We start from the raw sequence: 20,654 nt of genomic DNA, 5'->3' as shown, positions 1-20,654 counted from the left end.
AAAGACAGAGAGACGTGGCCGTTTCCCGGGGGGGGGTTTTTTTTTGGGGGGGGGGGGGGGGGGCGGCAGCACCGACAGCCCCACACGCGCCTGTCGTCCCCCCCCCCCCCGATTGTGTGTCTCACCCCCCCCCCCGTGTCACCCCCACCCCCACCCCCTTTGTCACCCTCCCCCTTATGTGTCGTTCCCCCCCCCCCCGCCGTGTCCCCCCCCACCCCACCCCCCCCCCCAAGGGACGAGCCGCTACGAAACCGGGGTTAAAAACGGGGACACCCCCCCCATCCCATCCCGAGGAGGGGGGGGGCTTTAAAAAACGCTTGTGGGGAGAAAAAAGCCCCCCCCCGGGGGTTTTGGGGGGGGGGGCGGGGGTCCCTGAGGTGGCCGTGGGGTCCCTGGGGTGTCCCTGTGTGTCCCCCACCCTGCCCTGGGGTCCCAGGGGATGGCCGTGGCTGGCACATGGGGGGGGGGGGGGCTGTGTCACCTCCTCCGCCCCCCCCCGGCCATGTCACCCCCCGCCCCCGGTGTGGGATGGGGGGGGGGGGGGGCCCGAGGGGACATGGGGACCTTCTGGGGACATAAGCGGGGTGGCAGGAGGACCCCGAGGGGACATGGAGATGCCAGGAGGACCCCAAGGGACCTGGGGGTGGCAGGAGGACCCCAAGGGACACGGGGACCCTTTGGGGACCTGGGGGTGGCAGGAGGTCCCTAAGGGGACATGGGGGTGGCAGGAGGCCCCAGAGGGACATGGGGACCTTCTGGGGACATGGGGGTTGCAGGAGAACCCCAAGGGACATCGGGGTGGCAGGAAGACCCCAAGGGGACATGGGGGTTGCAGGAGGACCCTAGAGGGACATGGGGGACCCTTTGGGGACATTGGGGTGGCAGGAGGACCCTACGGGGACATGGGGACCCTTTGGGGACATCGGGTTGTCAGGGACATGGGGGTGGCAGGAGGTCCCTAAGGGGACATGGGGACCCTCTGGGGACATGGGGGTGGCAGGAGGACCTCAAGGGATGTCAGGGTGGCAGGAAGACCCCAGGGGGACACGGGGACCTTCTGGGGACATGGGTCTGGCAGGAGGACCCCACGGGGACATCAGGATCCTCTGGGGACCTCGGGGTGGCAGGAGGACCCCGGGGGCACACGGGGACCTTCTGGGGACCTGGGGGTGGCAGGAGGACCTCAAGGGACATGGGGGTGGCAGGAGGTCCCTAAGGGGACATGGGGACCCTCTGGGGACATGGGGATGCCAGGAGGATCCCAGAGGGACATGGGGACCTTCTGGGGACATCGGGGTGGCAGGAGGACCCCGGGGGGACACGGGGACCTTCTGGGGACCTGGGGGTGGCAGGAGGACCCCAAGGGACATGGGGGTGGCAGGAGGTCCCTAAGGGGACAGGGGACACCAAGGGGACCTGGGGGTGGCAGGAGGACCCCAAGGGACATGGGGGTGGCAGGAGGTCCCTAAGGGGACATGGGGACCCTCTGGGGAGGTGGGGACGGCTGGAGGAGCCCAAGGGACACGGGGACCCTCTGGGGACATGGGGACGCCAGGAGAACCCCAAAGAGCGATGGGGATGCCAGGAGGACCCCAAGAGACGTGGGGGTGGCAGGAGGTCCCTAAGGGGACAGGGGACACCAAGGGGCCCTGGGGGTGGCTGGAGGACCCCAAGGGACATGGGGGTGGCAGGAGGTCCCTAAGGGGACATGGGGACGCCAGGAGAACCCCAAAGAGCGATGGAGGTGGCAGGAGGACCCCAAGGGGCCATGGGCACATGGACGCCAAGGGGATGTGGTGACACCGGACGGACCCTGTGGGGCTGCAGCCACCCGCCGGGGAGGACCCGACCCCTTCCCCCCCACCACCGCCCCCCCCCCCCCCGCCCACCATCGCCGTGGGGTGACGCCAGGCTGTCCCCGTCCCACGTCCCCATCTCAGAAGCCCTTGATGTGACAATAGGCTTCCAGGCTGGCGAAGAGGATGTAGAGGAGCCAGAGGCCGAGGAAGAGGCCGGCGGTGAGGAGTTTGGGGGTGCGGGGCCCCCCCAGCTCGCCCCCGATGTGGGGCCGGCGGCGATACATGAGGACGCTGATGCAGACGAAGGCGAAGATGGTGAAGAGGGTGACGGAGAAGGCCAAGGTCCCCGTCTGCACCTCGAAGTCCCGGCCTTGCGCCGCCCAGTAAATGGCGGCCACCGACCAGGCGACCCCCAGCCCCAGGAAGACGTTGACGGCGTTGGAGCCCGTCACGTTGCCGATGGAGGCGTCCGCGCACTGGTCCTGCAGCGCGGCCACCTTGCTGGCGAAGGTGTCTGCGGGGTGAGGACACGGGGGCGGGCGTGGGGACGTGGGGACAGAGAGACACGGGGGCACGATGCGGCCATGGGGACGTGGGGTGGGCATGGGGACAGAGAGACATGGGGACATGACGTGGGCATGGGGACATGGGGACAGAGAGACATGGGGATGTGGGGTGGGCATGGGGACAGAGAGACATGGGGACATGACGTGGGCATGGGGACATGGGGACAGAGAGACATGGGGATGTGGGGTGGGCATGGGGACAGAGAGACATGGGGACATGACGTGGGCATGGGGACGTGATGTAGACATGGGGACAGAGAGACATGGGGACATGGGGTGGGCATGGGGACAGAGAGACATGGGGACGTGACATGGCCATGGGGACGTGACGTGGGCATGGGGACATGGGGACAGAGAGACATGGGGACGTGACATGGCCATGGGGACGTGACGTGGACATGGGGATGTGGGGACAGAGAGACATGGGGATGTGACATGGCCATGGGGACGTGACGTGGGCATGGGGATGTGGGGACAGAGAGACATGGGGACGTGACATGGCCATGGGGATGTGATGTGGGCATGGGGACGTGGGGACAGAGAGACATGGGGACGTGACATGGCCATGGGGACGTGATGTGGGCATGGGGACGTGGGGACAGAGAGACATGGGGACGTGACATGGCCATGGGGACGTGATGTGGGCATGGGGACGTGGGGACAGAGAGACATGGGGATGTGACATGGCCATGGGGACGTGACGTGGGCATGGGGATGTGGGGACAGAGAGACATGGGGATGTGACATGGCCATGGGGATGTGATGTGGGCATGGGGACGTGGGGACAGAGAGACATGGGGACGTGACATGGCCATGGGGACGTGATGTGGGCATGGGGATGTGGGGACAGAGAGACATGGGGACATGACGTGGGCATGGGGACATGGGGACAGGGGGACATGGGGACGTGGGGTGGGCATGGGGATGTGACGTGGGCATGGGGACGTGGGGACGTGACATGGGCATGGGGACGTGACATGGGCATGGGGACGTGATGTGGGCATGGGGACATGGGGACAGAGAGACACGGGGACACGATGTGGGCATGAGGACGTGGGATGGGCATGGGGACAGAGAGACATGGGGACGTGACACGGGCATGGGGACATTGGGACAGAGACCCGGGGACACGACGTGGGCATGGGGACACGACGTGGGCATGGGGACGTGGGGACAGAGAGACACGGGGACACGATGTGGGCATGGGGACGTGGGGTGGGCATGGGGACAGAGAGACATGGGGACGTGACGTGGGCAAGGGGACGTGACATGGGCATGGGGACGTCGGGACAGAGACATGGGGACATGACACGGGCATGGGGACATGGGAATGGGGACACATGGTGAGCAGGGGGACACGACATGGGCATGGGGCCACAGGGACAGGGGGCCGTGGGGCCACGGGGTGGGCAGGGGGACACGGCCGTGGGGACACGGGGAGGGCACGGGGACACAGAGTGAGCACTGGGGACGCGGGACACAGCGTGTGCCCCCAGCACACCCTCTCCCCATCCCCCCCTCCCCTCCCTCTTCTCCTCTCCCACCCCTCTCCCTTCTCCCTCTCCCCATCCCTCTCCCCATCCCTCTCCTCATCCTCCCTCCCCTTTTCCTCTCCCTCTCCCTCTCCTCCTCCCTCTCCCTCTCTTCCTCATCCCTCTCCCTCTCCCTCTCCCCATCCTTCCTTCTCCTTCTCCTTCTCCCTCTCCCTCTCCCCATCCCTCCATCTCCCTCTCCCTCTCCTTCTCCCTCTCCCTCTCCCTCCCTCCATCCCTCCATCTCCTTCTCCCACCCCTCTCCCTTCTCCCTCTCCCCATCCCTCTCCTCATCCCTCCCTCCCCTTTTCCTCTCCCTCTCCCTCTCTTCTTCATCCCTCTCCCTCTCCCCATCCCTCCTTCTCCCTCTCCCTCTCCCCATCCCTCCTTCTCCCTCTCCCTCTCATCCCTATCCCTATCCCTATCCCATCCCTATCCCTATCCCTATCCCTCTCTCTCTCCCCATCCCTCTCCCCATCCCTCTCTCTCTTCCTCTCTCCCTCTCCCTCTCCCCATCCTTCCTTCTCCTTCTCCTTCTCCCTCTCCCTCTCCCTCTCCCCATCCCTCCTTCTCCTTCTTCCTCTCATCCCTATCCCTATCCCTATCCCATCCCTATCCCTATCCCTATCCCTCTCTCTCTCCCCATCCCTCCTTCTCCTTCTCCCTCTCATCCCTATCCCTATCCCTATCCCATCCCTATCCTTATCCCTCTCTCTCTCCCCATCCCTCTCCCCATCCCTCTCTCTCTTCCTCTCTCCCTCTCCCTCTCCTTCTCCCACCCCTCTCCCTCTCCCCATCCCTCCTTCTCCTTCTCCCTCTCATCCCTATCCCTATCCCTATCCCATCCCTATCCCCATCCCTATCCCTCTCTCTCTCCCTTCTCCCTCTCCCCATCCCTCCCTCTCCCCTCTCCCGCACCGGGGATGGAGGTGCCGAGGGCCACGAAGACGACGGCGTTGACGGAGTCCTTGAGGCCCACGGTGCAGCCGAAGTGGGCGGCCAGGTCGCCGATGAGGGCGGTGAGGATGCCGATGAGGAGGATGGAGACGCCGAAGCAGGCCCAGCCGTTGCAGTACTCGGTGGGGGGCACGCAGGCGAAGAGAACCTTCCAGAAGACCGTCAGGAAGTGCATCACATAGTCGAAGCAGGAGGGCAACCGCTCCTCCCGCCCGTCGTCGTCCTCCTCCTCCTCGCCTGCCGAGGAAGGTCACCCTCAGCCCAACGGGGACGCGGCCCCGCAGCTGCCTGGACCCAGGGTGGTGGCCACGGGGTGGCGGCCACAAGGTGGTGGCCACAAAGATGGCACATTCTCGGGGTGGTGGCCCCCAGGCTGCTTGTCCCCACGGTGGTGGCCCCGGGGCGCTTGTCCCAGAGGGGTGGCCCCAGGATGGTGGCCCCGGGGTTGTGGCCATGGGGTGGTTGTCCCAAGGTTGCTTGGTCCCAGGGTGGTGGCCCCAGGGTGGTGGCCCGGGGTTGTGGCCGTGGGGTGGTTGTCCCAAGGTTGCGTGGTCCCAGGGTGGTGGCCCCAGGGTGGTGGCCCGGGGTGGTGGCCATGGGGTGGTTGTCCCAAGGTTGCGTGGCCCCAGGGTGGTGGCCCCAGGGTGGTGGCCCGGGGTGGTGGCCACGGGGTGGTTGTCCCAAGGTTGCGTGGCCCCAGGGTGGTGGCCCCAGGGTGGTGGCCCGGGGTGGTGGCCACAGGGTGGTTGTCCCAAGGTTGTGTGGCCCCAGGGTGGTGGCCCGGGGTTGTGGCCATGGGGTGGTTGTCCCAAGGTTGCGTGGTCCCAGGGTGGTGGCCCCAGGGTGGTGGCCTGGGGTGGTGGCCACGGGGTGGTTGTCCCAAGGTTGTGTGGTCCCAGGGTGGTGGCCCCAGGGTGGTGGCCCGGGGTGGTGGCCACAGGGTGGTGGCCCGGGGTGGTGGCCACAGGGTGGTTGTCCCAAGGTTGCGTGGCCCCAGGGTGGTGGCCCCAGGGTGGTGGCCCCAGGGTGGTGGCCCCAAGGTTGCATGGTCGCAGGGTGGTGGCCCCAGGGTGGTGGCCCCAGGACGACGTCCCCATGGCTGACCATCCCCCTCTGTCCCCAGGGCCGGATGTCCCCAGGGCCACCTGGGGGACCCACCTGCGCTGACGGTGATGGCTTCCAGGAACTGTTCCCGCCAGGAGTGCGTCCCGATCACCATGGCCAGGTTGGTCTTCTTGATCAGCTTGTCCACCGTGTTCTGTGGGGACATGTCCGTGTTCCCCACGCGCCCCCCCCCAGCCGTGTCACCCCCCCCCCACCACCACCACCTCCCCGTCCCCTGTCCCCCCTTGGTCACCTTGAAGTCGTAGGACTCCTCGATGATGACCTCCAGCTTGCAGTTCTCCCCCAGGATGGGTTTGCCCATCTCGGCGATGCGCCGAGCCTCCTCCTCCTCGGCGGAGAGCTTCCGGTCACCGTCTGCTGCGGGGACACCGCGTGGGGACACCAGCGTGTGGGGACACCCCGTGGGGACACAACGTGGGGCACGGGGACACGGCACGGGGACACAACGTGGGGCACGGGGACACGGCGTGAGCGTGGGGACACGGCATGGACATGGGGACGCGGCATGGGGACGCAACGTGGGGACGTGGCATGGACATGGGGACACGGCATGAGGACACGCCATGAGGTGTGGGGACGTGGCATGGGGACACGGCACGGGGACACAACGTGGGGCATGGGGACATGGCGTGGTCACGGGGACACGGCACAGGCATGGGGACACGGCATGGGAACACAACGTGGGGCGTGGGGACATGGCGTGGGCACGGGGACGTGGCAGAGGGACACGACACAGGCACGGGGACACAACGTTGGGTGTGGGGACACGGCACGGGCATGAGGATGTGGCATGGGGACGCGGCGTGGGGCGTGGGGACACGGCACGGGGACACAACATGGGGCATGGGGACATGATGTGGGGCACGGGGACACGGCACGGGGACACAACGTGGGGCACGGGGACACGGCATGAGCGTGGGGACACGGCACAGGCATGAGGATGTGGCACGGGGACACGGCATGGACATGGGGACACGGCATGGACATGGGGACACGGCATGAGGACACGCCATGAGGTGTGGGGACATGGCACGGGGACACGGCATGGGGTATTAGGATGACGTGGGGACACGGCACAGGCGTGGGGACACGACACGGGGACACAACGTGGGGCGTGGGGACACGGCGTGGGGTCATGGGGACACGGCGTGGGGTCACGGGGACACGGCGTGGGGACACGACTTGAGGCATGGGGACACGGCACGGGCTTGGGGACACGTCACGGGGACGCAACGTGGGGCGCGGGGCCGCGGCAGGGGCGCGGGGCCACGCCGTGGGGCAGGGGGAGGTGACGCGGGGGGCGGGGGGGGGGGGAGGGGGCAGGACACGGGGCCAAGAGCGGGAGGTGCCTACCTTGGGCGAGCAGGAGGGCTGCGGAGAGCGGAGAGGAAGGCGGTGAGATGCCACCAAGGGCTCGGCTCCACCCCAACCCTGCGGCCCCATCCCACTGAACCCCCCCCCCCCGGCCACGCCCCGGCCCCCCACCCCCCCACCCCGGCCACGCCCGTACCCGAGATGCCCCGTTTGAGCCAACGCGGCTGCCCCAGCTCGATGAAGAAGTTGTCCTTCTTCTCGTACTCCTCGTCGTCCACGATCTTCACCTGCAGCGTCTTCCTGGGGACGGGGAGGCGGGGGGGGGGGACACGGCGCTGTCACTGTCACCTCCACCCCCGGGGGGACCCACGATGCCCCATAAGGGGGTGGGGGGACAGGAACCGGCCACCTGGGCCACGTCCATCCCCTCTCTGCCCCACAGGACCCATGCGCTGGGGCTTGTCCCTGTGGGTGGCAGCGCCCAACCGGAGCCCTCCCTGTCCGTCCACCCATCCGTCCACCTCTCCGTCTCTCCAAGCATCCGTCCACATCTCCAGCCGGCCGGCTGTCCATCTGTCCGGCCATCCGGCCATCCGTCTCTCCAGCTGTCCATCCAGCTGGCCACCCTTCCGTCCGTGTGTCCACCCACGTCTCCACCCACCCATCTCTCCATCCCTCCATCCATCCCTCCATCCATTCCTCCATCCATCCTTACATCCATCCGTCTCTCCATCCATCCATCTCTCCATCTCCACCCTCATCTTCATCTCCACCTCCGTCTCCACCTCCATCTCCCTCCATCCATCTCTCCATCTCCGTCTCCATCCAGCCATCTCTCCATCTCTCCATCCATCCATCGCCTTCTCCATCCCTCCATCCATCCGTCTCTCCATCTCCATCCTCATCCTCATCACCATCTCCGTCTTCATCTTCATCCCTACATCCATCTCTCCATCCATCCATCCATCCATCCATCCATCCATCCATCTCCATATCCATGCTCATCTTCATCTCCATCTCTGTCTTCATCTCCATCCCTACATCCATCTCTCCATCTCCATCCTCATCCTCATCTCCATCCTCATCTCCATCTCCATCTCCCTCCATCCATCTATCCCTCCATCCATCTCTCCATCTCCATCTCCATCTCCATCTCCATCCATCTCCATCTCCATCTCCATCCCTCCATCCATATCTCCATCTCCATCCTCATCTTCATCTGTCTTCATCTCCATCCCTCCATCCATCCATCTCCATCTCCATCTCCATCATCTCCATCTCCATCCCTCCATCCAAATCTCCATCCTCATCTCCATCTCCATCCCTCCATCCATATCTCCATCTCCGTCCTCATCTTCATCTCTGTCTCCATCTCCATCCCTCCATCCATATCTCCATCTCCATCCTCATCTTCATCTTCATCTCCATCCCTCCATCCCTCCCTCCCTCCCTCCATCTCCATCTCCATCCCTCCCCTCCAGTGTCCCCCTCCCCGCCCCCCGGGGCCGTTAATTAGCGCCCGCTGCACCAACGATGTCTCCCGCCCAATTAAGCCCCATCGCCTCTTAACGGGCTTTTAATTGGGCCCCCGCCCCGACGTGGTGGGGGGAGAGCCCTGCAACGCCACGCGGGGTCACCGGCCTTAATTAATTCATTAGGCCTTAATTAGCGCTGGGAGCGGGCGCCGGGGGGGCGGGGTGAGGAGGGGGATTGATGACTGCCATTAGCGCGCGAAGGAAGGGCCCCGCTAACGAGGCGGGGAGGGGGGGGCAGCTTTAAGGGGTGGGGGGGTGGGGAGGGGGAAAGGGGGTGGGAGCAAGGGGTGGGCGTGCAATGGGCGTGCAAGGGGCGGTGGTGCGAGGGGCGTGCGAGGGGTGGTCGTGCATGGGATGGTCATGCAACAGGTGGGCGTGCAATGGGCGTGCAATGGGTGGTCACGCAACGGGTGGCCGTGCAATGGGCGTGCAAGGGGTGGCCGTGCAATGGGTGGTCCTACAACGGGGGGTCATGCAAGGGATGGGCGTGCAGTGGCCGTGCGAGGGATGGTCTCGCAATGGGTGGGCGTGCAATGGGCGTGCAAGAGGTGGTCATGCAACGGGTGGTCTTTGCAATGGGTGGTCCTACAACGGGTGGTCAGGCAAGGGATGGGCGTGCGAGGGATGGTCTTGCAATGGGTGGTCCTACAACGGGTGGTCATGCAAGGGATGGGCGTGCAATGGGCGTGCAAGGGGTGGTCATGCAATGGGTGGTCCTACAACGGGTGGTCATGCAAGGGACGGGCGTGCAAGGGGCGGTGGTGCGAGGGGCGTGCGAGGGGTGGTCGTGCATGGGATGGTCATGCAACGGGTGGGCGTGCAATGGGCGTGCAATGGGTGGTCACGCAACGGGTGGGCGTGCAATGGGTCGTCCTACAACGGGTGGTCATGCAAGGGACGGGCGTGCAGTGGCCGTGCAAGGGATGGTCATGCATTGGGTGGGCGTGCAATGGGCGTGCAAGAGGCGGCCACGCAACGGGTGGCCGTGCAATGGGCGTGCAAGAGGCGGCCACGCAACGGGTGGTCTTTACAAGGGGTGGCCAGGCAAGGGATGGGCGTGCAAGGGGTGGGCGTGCAAGGGGTGGGCGTGCAAGGGGCGGCGGTGCGAGGACGAGCGCGCGAGGGGCCGGGGGCTCACGCGGTCTCGTCGTTGCGGAACTCCAGCTCCCCGCAGGCGTCCTCGTAGTGGACGCCGCCGCCGCGGGCCGTCCCCTCCAGGGTGCGGTAGGGCAGGAGGACGGTGCCGCGGGCGCCCGAGCTGCGCACCACCGTCACCTCCACCGTCCCCTGGCACTCGCTGACGTGCAGCAGCCGGTCCTGGAAGGTGAAGATGCCGGCGTGGTCGTCGTCCAAGATGGTGACGGTGGCCACCAAAGGGGCCACCAAGCGGCCCTTGGGGTGCTCGGCCGAGTCGGTCTCGAACATGCCTTCGGCGTCGCCCACCCGGAGGTTGAGGAGGCGGACGAAGAAGTGCTCGTCCTCCTCGAAGATGTCGTCGTCGATGATGCCGATCTTCAGCTCCTTCTGGGTCTCCCCCGGCTTGAAGATGAGCGTCCCCTCGCTGTACTCGTAGTCGGAGCCCGCCTTGGCCGAGCCGTCCTCCGTCTTGTAGTCCACGTAGAAGGTGTGGTTGGCCTCGGCCCCCTGTTGGCAAGCCACCGAGAGCGTCACCGAGCCGCAGTTCTCCAGGCAGTGGTAGAGGCACGGCTCGAAGAAGATGCGGCTGCAGGTCTCCTCCTCGGCGTCCGAGGGCACCTCCAGCAGGGTGGAGGACCTCTTGGAGAACTCGGCCACGTGTTTCTTGAGGATGTTGCCGGCGCCGGTCATCATGCGGGTGGCCTGGATGCGGTAGAAGGCCCGGCTCTTCTGCTGGTGGAGGAGGGCGTAGTAGTTGGCCATCTCCACCAGTTGCTCCAGTTCCTTCTCGGGGTGCTTCTGCTTGAGGTCCTTCAAGATCTGGATGACCTCCCGGCGGCTCTCGTCCAGCTCCTTCTCCTCCGGCGTGGGGGCGGGCAGGGCCGGGGAGGCGGGGAGGCCTTCGGCCTCGCGGCGTTCGGGGCCGGCGGGGAAGCCGCCGTCCATCTCGATGCCCTTGGGGAGTTCGCCCTCGGTGCCGATGATGATGCCGCTGCGGGGGTCGGCCCGGTAACGCTTGTAGACGTACTTGTAGAAGAGGAGGCGCTTGTCGGCGGCCCAGGCGAAGACCACGCAGACGGGGAAGAAGACGAGGGTGAGGAGGGCCTCCCACACCTGCACCACCCCGGGGGAGATGACGGCCAGGATGAGGTAGAGCCAGATGTAGGCGAAGATGCTCCAGGAGGCAGTGACGAAGAAGACCCGCAGGTGCTTGATCTTGCGGCTCTCGCCGCTGGGGATGACGTAGACGCAGACGGCGATGACCACGAACATGTTGAAGGCCGCGCTGCCCACGATGGTGCCGGGCCCCAGCTCGCCCGCCTGGAAATTGTGGCCGCAGACCTCGATGACGGAGAGGAGGATCTCGGGGGCCGAGGAACCCAGCGCCATCAGGGTGAGGTTGGAGACCGTCTCGTTCCAGATGCGGACGGTGCCGATGCTGGTCTCCCCGTTGGCCTTGGTGATGGTGATCTCCTTCTCCTTGGAGGTGATGACCTCGATGGAGGCCATGAAGCGGTCGGCGATGATGGAGACGCCCAGGAACATGTACATCATGGCCACGAAGTAGACGATGGCGCGGGCGGCCTTGTCGCCGAAGGAGGGGTTGTCGGGCTGCCAGACGGGCAGGAGGACGCCGGGTTGGCAGCGGTTGGAGCCCTGGCAGGTCCCGTTGGCCTCGGAAGACGCCGCTGCCGCCGACGCCGCCTCGGGGGCGCAGGGCTCGGCCAACAGCAGCGCGGCCACCAAGGCCGCCCGCCGGGCCGCCATCCCCAGGGCTCCCACCTGCGGGCGAGAGTGGGCTCAGCGCCGGGCCGGGGACTCTTTAAAGGTTGGGGGGGCTCGTTTAAAGGCTGGGGGGGCTCGTTAAAGGCCATGGGGCTCGTTAACGGTTGGGGGGCTCGTTAAAGGTTGGGGGGCTCATTTAAGGTTGGGGGGCTTGTTGAAGGTTGGGGGGCTCATTAAAGGCCAGGGGGGCTCATCAAATGTTGGGGAGGTTCCTTAAAGGTTGGGGGGGCTCGTTGAAGGTTGGGGGGCTCGTTAAAGGCCACGGGGCTCGTTAAAGGCTGGGGTGGCTTGTTAAAGGCCACGGGGCTCGTTAACGGTTGGGGGGCTCGTTAAAGGTTGGGGGGCTCATTTAAGGTTGGGGGGCTTGTTGAAGGTTGGGGGGCTCATTAAAGGCCAGGGGGGCTCATCAAAGGTTGGGGAGGTTCGTTAAAGGTTGGGGGGCTCGTTAAAGGCCACGGGGCTCGTTAAAGGCTGGGGTGGCTTGTTAAAGGCCATGGGGCTCGTTAACAGTTGGGCGGGCTTGTTAGAAGTTGGGGGCCTCGTTAGAGGTTGGGGGGCTCGTTAGAGGTCGTGAGGCTCGCTACAGGTTGGGGGGCTCGTTAGAGGCCGGGGAGCTCATTAAAGGTTGGGGGGCTCATTTAAGGTCTGGGGGCTCGTTAAAGGCCACGGGGCTCATTAAAGGTTGGGGGGCTCGTTAAAGGCTGGGGTGGCTTGTTAAAGCCATGGGGCTCATTAACGGTTGGGGGGCTCGTTAATGGTTGGGGGGCTCGTTAAGGTTGGGGAGTTTGTTGAATATGGGGGGGCTCGTTAAAGGTTGGGGGGCTCGTTAACGCTTGGGGGGCTCATTAAAGGCTGGGGTGGCTTGTTAAAGCCATGGGGCTCGTTAAAGGTTGGGGGGGCTCGTCGAGGGCAGGGAGATGGGGAACGTCATCGAGCCCCCTTGGGGCGTCTCTGGGGACTGGGGCCGTGGGGCTGGGATGGAGCCGTGGGGCTGGGATGGAGCTGTGGGGCTGGGGATGACGTCCATGGGGCTGGGATGGAGCCGTGGGGCTGGAGACCATGGCAATGGGGTGATGCTCAGCCGTGGGGCTGGGGACCGCATCCGTGGGGCTGGGATGGAGCCGTGGGGCTGGAGACTATGGCAATGGGGTGATGCTCAGCTGTGGGGCCGGGGACCGCATCCGTGGGGCTGGGATGGAGCCGTGGGGCCGGGGACCGCATCCGTGGGGTGATGCTCAGCTGTGGGGCCGGGGACCGCATCCGTGGGGCTGGGATGGAGCCGTGGGGCTGGGATGGAGCCGTGGGGCAGCGACGCCGTGGGGCCGGGGGCCGTGGGCCGCGGCGGTTGGGGGGTGCGTGGGCGCTGCCCGGCTCCTCCCTGGCAACCGCGCGGTCGCCACGGCAACGGGATGGGACCGGCTATAAAAAGGGTGATGGAGAAGGAGCGGGGACCCCCCCCCCCCGCCCCCCGAACCCCCCAGGGGGGCCGGGGCTGCCCCACGGCGTCGCTGCCCCACGGCGTCGCTGCCCTCCGCCCCACAGGGAACCAGCCCAGCCCCACGGCGCGGTTTTGGGGGGGGCCAGCGTGAGTCGCAGGTGGCCACCGTCCGTCCCCCCCCCGCAACCCCCGGCGTGGGGCAGCAGCTGGGCCAGGCCCCACGGCGCCCCACAGCCCCAGCCCCACGGCGCTGCCCCACAGCACCAGCCCCACGGCACCAGCCCCGTGGCGTTGCCCCATGGCGCCAGCCCCACGGAGCCAGCTCCGTCGCCCCTGCCCCACGGCGCTGCCCCACAGCACCAGCCCCATTGCACGCACCCATGGCACCAGCCCCATGGCGTTGCCCCATGGCGACAGCCCCACGGCACCAGCCCCACGGCGCCAGCCCCGTCGCCCCTGCCCCGCGGCACAGCCCCATGGCATCAGCCCCATGGCGCTGCCCCACTGCATCGGCCCCATTGCCCCTGCCCCATAGCATCAGCCCCATGGCACCAGCCCCGTGGCACCAGCCCCGTTGCGCTGCCCCACTTCATGGCCCCGCAGCCCCAGCAGCCCCACGCCCCGCCGTGGGGCAGCCGCCGCCCCCAGCCCCACATCTTCCCCCCCCCCCCAATTAAGGCCCTCGTTCCCCACCCGGGGGCCGAGCACTAACGAACCTGCCCACGAGGTTCCGTTTGGGGCCAAAAAGGTAAAACCAGAGACTCCGAAATCGAGGGTTTTTGTCGCCGGGACGGGATCCGGACAAGGGCTTCCCCCCCCCCCGAATCCCCCCCCCCCCCCATCCCACTGATTTGGGGCGAAAAACCCCCTTTTTGGGTAAAAAACTTCCCTGAAAAGCCACCCCCCCCCCCCCCCCAGCAAAAGGCCCCGGAGCCGGGAATTCAACTGGGATGGAGTTTAATCCATGGGGATTTCCCCCCCCCCAAAAAAAATCCCCACCCCCCCCATCCCGAAATTCCCCCCCCCCCCCAAAATCCCCCCCCCCTCAGTTTTGGGATTTTTCCAGAAAAATAAGTGAAAAAAAAATCCCTCAAATTTCCCCCCGTTTTCCCAATTCCCCCCCCCCCCCCAAATTCAGGGACGGAACCGCGGGAGCCGCTTCCGACACCCCCCCCCCCCCCCAAATTCCCAATTTTTTAACATCCTCCCCCGAAACCCCCCCCCCTCCCCCCCCAGATCCCAATTTTCCCAATTTCCCCCTTTTTTCCCCACTTATTTTTGTGCCCGCGCGCAGATGGACGGATGGGGGGGGGGGGGTGGGTAGAAAAAGAGGGGAAAAAAAAGCTTTTTCCGTTAAATCCGGGTGGATTCGCGGATAAAGGGAGAGCGGGGGGGGGGGGGAACACCCAAAATGGGGGGATTTGAGGGGGGGGAAATTTGGGGGGGGGGGGATTTGGGAAAACGTGGGGGAAATTCGGGGGAAATTCGGGGGAAATTTCAGGGATTTGGGGGGAATTTTTGGCCCCCCCCCCCCCCCCCAAAAAACCACCTGTTTGTAGGGGCCGGGAACTGGCGGGGGAGGGGGTTTTTTATGCTCCCCCCCCCCCCCCCCGCATTGTTCCCAGCCCCAAAATCCCCGTTTTTTCCCCCCAAAATAATGGGGGGGGGGTTAACTCCAGGGGGGTGGGGGGGGGAAGACCCCGGAATGGGGGGGGAGACCTTAAAATGAGGGGGGGGATGGCTAAAATGGGGGGGGGGGTGTGGTGTGCCGGGAATAGGGGGGGACACATTTGGAATGGGGGGGGGAGGGGGGTCTAAAATGGGGGGGGGTCGCCGGAAAGTTGCGGGGAGGGGGGGGAATCCCGGGAATGTGGCGGGGGGGGGGGGAGGTCCGGGAATCCTCAGGTGGGGGGGGGGGGGATAACGGAGGGTGGGGGGGGGTAAGGGGGTGGGGGGGGGGGTCCCCCGGGATATGGGGGGGGGTGGATTTAAAGCGGGGGGGGGCGGATTTAAAGCGGGGGGGGGGATTTAAAGCGGGGGGGTCGTACCTGGGCTGCGGCTCCGGCTCCGCCGCCGCCGAGTTACTTCTCCATGGCGATGGCGGGGGGGGGGGGAACGCGGGGGGGGGGGGGGGGGCGGGGAAATGCCGGGGGGGGGGCGGGGGGGCGGGGCAATGGGGGGGGGGGGCACACACACACGACACACACCGTGGCGGGGGGGGGGGGGGGGGGGGCGGCGGGCGGAGCGGGGATGGGGATGGAGGGGGGGTGGGAAAGGCGGGGGGGGGCGGATTCTGACACACACCCCCCCACACACACCCGGGAACCTCTGACCCCCCCCCGACACCCCCCCCCCAGGACACTCACACCCCCCCCCCCCCCCCCCCCGCGACCCCCCACCCCCCGGGGGACCCCCGATTCCCCCCCACGGAACCCCCAAAGAACCCCTCGAACCCCCCCCCCCGGACCCCCCCCGGGGACTCTTGACACCCGCCCCCCCCCCCCGGGATTTACACACCCCCCCCCTTCACGGGACCCCCCCGGGACCCCCCCGGGACCCCCCGGACCCCCCCCGGGCCGGCGGCGGGTTCAGCACCGGGGCGCGGACAGCTCCCGCCGGGCAGCGCTCGGACGCCGGGGTCCCCCCGGGCCTCCCCCCCCCCCGCCCCAGGTTGGGGGGGGGGGTCCCAGGGAGATGGGGGGGTCCCCGGTGACCCACAGCCATTGGGGGGGGTCCCCGAGGAGGTGGGGGGGTTCCTTCGGTCACCCAAAGCCATTGGGGGGGTCTCCGAGGAGATGGGGGGGTCCCCGAGGAGATGGGGGGGTCCCCTCGGTCACCCGAAGCCACTGGGGGGGTCTCCGAGGAGATGGGGGGGGTCCCTTCTGTCACCCACACCCATTGGGGTGGTCCCCGGGCAGATGGGGGGGTCCCCTCGGTCACCCGAAGCCACTGGGGGGGGTCTCCGAGGAGATGGGGGGGGTCCCCGAGGAGATGGGGGGGTCCCCTCGGTCACCCGAAGCCACTGGGGGGGGTCTCCGAGGAGATGGGGGGGGTCCCTTCTGTCACCCACACCCATTGTGGGGGGGGTTCCCCAAAGACCTGGAGACCCCCCCGGTCACCCAACCCCATTGTGGGGGGGGGGAACCCAAGGAGCTGGGGGGGACACCCCCCCTCCCCCAAGCTGGGGATCCCCCCGGCCGCGCCCGCCCAAGGAAACGGGAGGGGGGGGGTCCCCAAAAAGCCTTTCCCACCCCCCCCCCCCATAACGAGCCCGACCCCTCAATGGGGCTGGGGTGTTCCCCCCCACCCCCCCCCTCGCCTTGTCACCTGCTGGGACGAGTCACCCCCGCTTGTCCCCCCCCCCCGGGGGGGTCTTGGGCATCGGCCGGCGGCGGATCCCGGCGGCGTCTCCGGCACCTCCCCGGCTCCGGCAGGAATTAGCGCAGGAACCAGATGCCATCGCCTCCAGCGGGGGGGGGGACTCAGCCGGGGGGAGGGAAGGAGGGGGGGGGGGCTGGGGGCTGCCGACACGTCACCCGCCACCGCGGGGGGGGGCCCGAGGCGCGCGGAGGCTCCCAACCCCAAAACCGGGGCTCTAAACCCAAAAACGAAGGGTCCCAGCCCCCCAAAATGGGGGGGCTAAAGCCAAAAATGAAGGGTCTGAACCCAAAAACCGGGGCTCTACACCCAAAACCGAAGGGTCTGAACCCAAAAACCGGGGCTCTAAACCCCAGAACGGGGAGCTAAACACAAAAATTAGGGGTCTGAACCCAAAAATGAAGGGTCTGAACCCAAAAACAAGGGGCCTGAACCCAAAAATGGGGGAGCTAAACCCAAAAACCGGGGGCCTAAACCCAAAACCGAAGGGTCTGAACCCAAAAACCGGGGCTCTAAACCCCAAAATGGGGAGCTAAACACAAAAATTAGGGGTCTGAACCCAAAACTGGGGGGGCTAAACCCAAAAACTGGGGGTCTAAACCCAAAACCGAAAGGTCCGAACCCAAAATCCGGGGGCCTAAACCCAAAAACGGGGAGCTAAACCCAAAAACGGGGAGCTAAACCCAAAAATTACGGGTCTAAAACCAAAACCGAAGGGTCTGAACCCAAAAACAAGGGGGCTAAACCCAAAAACGGGGGGGCTAAACCCAAAAATGGGGAGTTAAACCCAAAAATTATGGGTCTAAACCCCAAAATGGGGAGCTAAACCCAAAAATTACAGGTCTAAACCCAAAAATGAAGGGTCTGAACCCAAAAACAAGGGGGCTAAACCCAAAAATGGGGGGGCTAAACCCAACACCAAACGGTCCTAACCCAAAAATGGGGAGGGCCGACCCCCAAAAATGGGGGGTCCTGGAGGCAGATGAAGGCTCCAACCCCAAAATCGGGGGGTCTGACCCCAAAAGCAAAGGGTCCGCCCCCAAGAACGGGGGGTCCTGGAGACACACGAAGGCTCTGACCCCAAAATTGGGGGGTCTGACCCCAAGAATGAAGGGTCTGACCCCAAAAATGGGGGTCCTGGAGATGCACGAAGGTCCAACCCCCCAAAATTAAGGATCTGACCCCAAAACCTTGGGGTCCCGGAGAGACACGAAGGTTCCCACCTCAAAACTGGGGGGTCTGCCCCCAAAAACAAAGGGTCCACCCCCAAAAATGAAGGGTCTGACCCCAAAAATGGGGGTCCTGGAGGTGCACGAAGGGTCCAGCACCCCAAAATTAAGGGTTTGACCCCAAAACTTGGTGTCTCGGAGACACACGAAGGCTCCAACCCCAAAATAGGGGGGTGCGACCCCAAAAATGGGGGTCCTGGAGGGGCACAAAGGGTCCAATCCCTCAAAATTAAGGGTTTGACCCCAAAAACTCGGCGTCCTGGAGACCCACGAAGGCTCCGACCCCAAAATCGGGGGGTCCGACCCCAAAAATGGGGGGTCGCGGAGGGGCACGAAGGGTCCAGCCCCCCAAAATTAAGGGTTTGACCCCAAAAACTTGGGCTCTCGGAGAGACACGAAGGCTCCGACCCCAAAATCGGGGGGTCCGACCCCAAAACTGGGTGGGTCCTGGAGGGGCATGAAGATTCCGACCCCAAAATCAGGGAGTCCACCCCCAAAAATGGGGGTCCTGGAGGTGCACGAAGGGTCCAACCCCCCAAAATTACGGGTTCGACCCCAAAACTTGGGCTCTCGGAGAGACACGAAGGCTCCGACCCCAAAATCGGGGGCTCCGACCCCAAAAACGAAGGCTCCGACCCCAAAACCCGCGATGTCCCTCCCTCCCCGCCCCCCGTCCCCGTCCCCATCCCGGAGCCCGGAGCCGGCGGCGCGGTGACGTCTTTATTAATTTTGGGGAGAAAACCGCCGCGTTGGGGGGCGTCCCGCCGCGTCGTCGCCGCCGCCGCCGCCTTCCTCCCGCCGGCGTCGCGCTCGTCTCCGCAGCCGCTCTAGAACCTGGCGCGCGGTGGGTTCTAGGCTGTGCTGCCGGCGGGGAAAACGAGGCGGGGTGAGATTTTTGGGGAGAAATCGAAGGGTTTTGGGGTTTGGTTTGGTTTTTTTTTTCGGGGAGGGGGGGGGACACACGACGACACACGACGGTCACCTGCAGGACGTGGAGGCCTTTGAGGCAGACGACGGCCAGCTCGCAGACGCCGTCGGCGGTGAGGTCGGCGTAGAGCATGGAGAGCAACGGGCTGGGGAAGCGCCGCGTCCAGACGAGCCGGAATTGGCCGGGAGAGTCGTATTTATAACAGAGAAGTTCCTAAAAACGGGAAAATCGAAGGCGATCCCCTCCCCTTCCAAAAAAAAAGGCGGCGGTTCGGCGGAGGGGGGGGAAACGGCGTCACCGACTTGGCCGTAGGTGCCGAGGAGGATCTCGGCGGAGCCGTCGAAGTCGATGTCGGTCACCAGGGCGCAGAGGACGCTGTCGTGCTGGTCGCTGGCCGGGAGGATCAACTGGTCGCCCAGGCCCTTGGCGAGGACGTCGCTGGGGGAGGAAGAGGACGGTGACGCCGCCGGGGGAGGAAGAGGATGGTGACGCCACCGTGACGGCGGCGAAGGGCGAGGTGGCGGCGCCGGAGGGAGGCGGGAGGCGATGGCGGCGCTCACCGGTAGACGACGGAGAGCTCGATGGCGCTGGTGACCAGGAGGCCGTAGGGCTGGGCCGCGCCGGGATCCACTGGGGGAGGGAGGAGAAGGGGGCGGGGGTGGGATCCGGAAGGATCCGGAGGGATCGGGGCGGGGTGGGGGGGATGTTCCCGGTTGTCCCCCTCACCCTCCGGCGCCGACGGCAGCGGGAAGAGCAGGACCTTGGAGATGGGACCGTCCTGTTGGATGCTCCAGCTCTGCAGGACGGCTGCGGGAGAGAGCGGCTGGGCCGGGATCCGAGGGGATCCGAGGGGATCCGGCCGGCGGGACAGGGCCGGCACGGGATCCCCTCGCTCCTCCCGGAGGATCCACCACGGGATCCCCCCGGTTCCTCCCAAGGATCCGGCGTCAGATCCCCTCCCTTCTCCCCAAGGGTCCGCCATGGGATCCCCTCAATCCCCGAGAATCCACCATGGGACCCTCTCAATCCCCGAGGATCCGCCATGGGATCTCCTCACTCCCTGGGGATCCACCACGGGATCCTCCCGGTTCCTCCCAAGGATCCAGCGTCAGATCCCCTCCCTTCTCCCCAAGGATCCACCATGGGATCCCCTCAATCCCCGAGGATCCGCCATGGGACCCCCTTGCTTCTCCCTGAGGATCCGCCATGGGATCCCCTCAATCCCCAAGGATCCGCCATGGGATCCCCTCGCTCCCTGGGGATCCAGCATGGGATCCCTGGCCCCCCTGAGGGATCCCCTCTCCCGCCAAGGATCCTCCCCCCGGGATCCCCCCACTCCCCGAGGATCCCCCCCCGGGATCCCCTCTCCCCCCAAGGATCCCCCCCCGGGATCCCCTCTCCCCCCCCAAGGATCCCCCCCCCGGGATCCCCCCACTCCCCGAGGATCCCCCCCAGGATCCCATCTCCCCCCCCAAGGATCCTCCCCCGGGATCCCCTCTACCCCCAAGGATCCCCCCCCCGGGATCCCCCCACTCCCCAAGGATCCCCCCCCCAGGATCCCCTCTCCCCCCGAGGATCCCCCCCCGGGATCCCCCCCACTCCCCAAGGATCCCCCCCCGGGATCCCCTCTCCCCCCAAGGATCCCCCCCCGGGATCCCCCCCCACTCCCCAAGGATCCCCCCCCCGGGATCCCCTCTACCCCCAAGGATCCCCCCCCGGGATCCCCCCCACTCCCCAAGGATCCCCCCCCCGGGATCCCCTCTACCCCCAAGGATCCCCCCCCAGGATCCCCCCCACTCCCCAAGAATCCCCCCCCCGGGATCCCATCTCCCACCCCAAGGATCCCCCCCCAGGATCCCCCCACTCCCCAAGGATCCCCCCCCGGGATCCCATCTCCCCCCCAAGGATCCCCCCCCCGGATCCCCCCACTC

The 20,654-nt window shown here is 66.3% G+C and overlaps 2 protein-coding genes across 5 annotated transcripts; both read right to left on the bottom strand.

The window, feature by feature from the left end:
• Positions 1 to 238: 238 nt before the first annotated feature.
• SLC8A2 (solute carrier family 8 member A2) lies at positions 239 to 16,672 on the bottom strand. 3 transcript variants are annotated; one of them, XM_074571387.1, is made up of 8 exons: positions 16,516 to 16,672; positions 9,967 to 11,747; positions 7,490 to 7,593; positions 7,333 to 7,350; positions 6,212 to 6,336; positions 6,013 to 6,112; positions 4,816 to 5,091; positions 239 to 2,313 (listed from the first exon to the last, which is right to left on the bottom strand). In XM_074571387.1, the coding sequence occupies exons 2-8, from the start codon at positions 11,730 to 11,732 to the stop codon at positions 1,937 to 1,939; spliced, it is 2,766 nt and encodes a 921-aa protein (XP_074427488.1). In that variant the 5' UTR covers positions 11,733 to 11,747; positions 16,516 to 16,672; the 3' UTR covers positions 239 to 1,936. The 3 variants fall into 3 exon arrangements, with proteins under 3 accessions (XP_074427488.1, XP_074427490.1, XP_074427489.1); XM_074571389.1 differs by having other exon boundaries at positions 6,212 to 6,333; XM_074571388.1 differs by lacking the exon at positions 16,516 to 16,672 and adding an exon at positions 15,237 to 15,306.
• A 1,649-nt stretch (positions 16,673 to 18,321) lies between these two features.
• On the bottom strand, positions 18,322 to 20,130 carry KPTN (kaptin, actin binding protein). 2 transcript variants are annotated; one of them, XM_074571390.1, is made up of 5 exons: positions 19,450 to 20,015; positions 19,284 to 19,353; positions 19,026 to 19,161; positions 18,778 to 18,936; positions 18,322 to 18,651 (listed from the first exon to the last, which is right to left on the bottom strand). In XM_074571390.1, the coding sequence occupies exons 1-5, from the start codon at positions 19,703 to 19,705 to the stop codon at positions 18,337 to 18,339; spliced, it is 936 nt and encodes a 311-aa protein (XP_074427491.1). In that variant the 5' UTR covers positions 19,706 to 20,015; the 3' UTR covers positions 18,322 to 18,336. The 2 variants fall into 2 exon arrangements, with proteins under 2 accessions (XP_074427491.1, XP_074427492.1); XM_074571391.1 differs by having other exon boundaries at positions 18,502 to 18,656; positions 19,450 to 20,130.
• Positions 20,131 to 20,654: the final 524 nt, after the last annotated feature.

The sequence above is a fragment of the Larus michahellis genome, unplaced genomic scaffold (genome assembly GCF_964199755.1).
Source record: "Larus michahellis unplaced genomic scaffold, bLarMic1.1 SCAFFOLD_533, whole genome shotgun sequence".
Classification (NCBI taxonomy): domain Eukaryota; kingdom Metazoa; phylum Chordata; class Aves; order Charadriiformes; family Laridae; genus Larus; species Larus michahellis.
Note: the sequence above shows the minus strand (reverse complement) of the source record. Positions and strands in the feature narration are given on the sequence as shown.

Excerpts from the sequence above, each read along its gene's own strand:
- SLC8A2 (XM_074571387.1), bottom strand. The coding sequence starts at position 11,732 with ATGGCGGCCCGGCGGGCGGCCTTGGTGGCCGCGCTGCTGTTGGCCGAG. Across the intron at positions 7,594-9,966 it reads TTCCGCAACGACGAGACCGC|GAAGACGCTGCAGGTGAAGA; the intron begins GTGAGCCCCCGG and ends CCCCGTCCCCAG. Across the intron at positions 6,113-6,211 it reads AGGAGTCCTACGACTTCAAG|AACACGGTGGACAAGCTGAT; the intron begins GTGACCAAGGGG and ends ATGTCCCCACAG.
- KPTN (XM_074571390.1), bottom strand. The coding sequence starts at position 19,705 with ATGGCGGACCCTTGGGGAGAAGGGAGGGGATCTGACGCCGGATCCTTG. Across the intron at positions 19,162-19,283 it reads GAGCTCTCCGTCGTCTACCG|CGACGTCCTCGCCAAGGGCC; the intron begins GTGAGCGCCGCC and ends TTCCTCCCCCAG. Across the intron at positions 18,652-18,777 it reads AAGGCCTCCACGTCCTGCAG|CCTAGAACCCACCGCGCGCC; the intron begins GTGACCGTCGTG and ends CCGGCAGCACAG.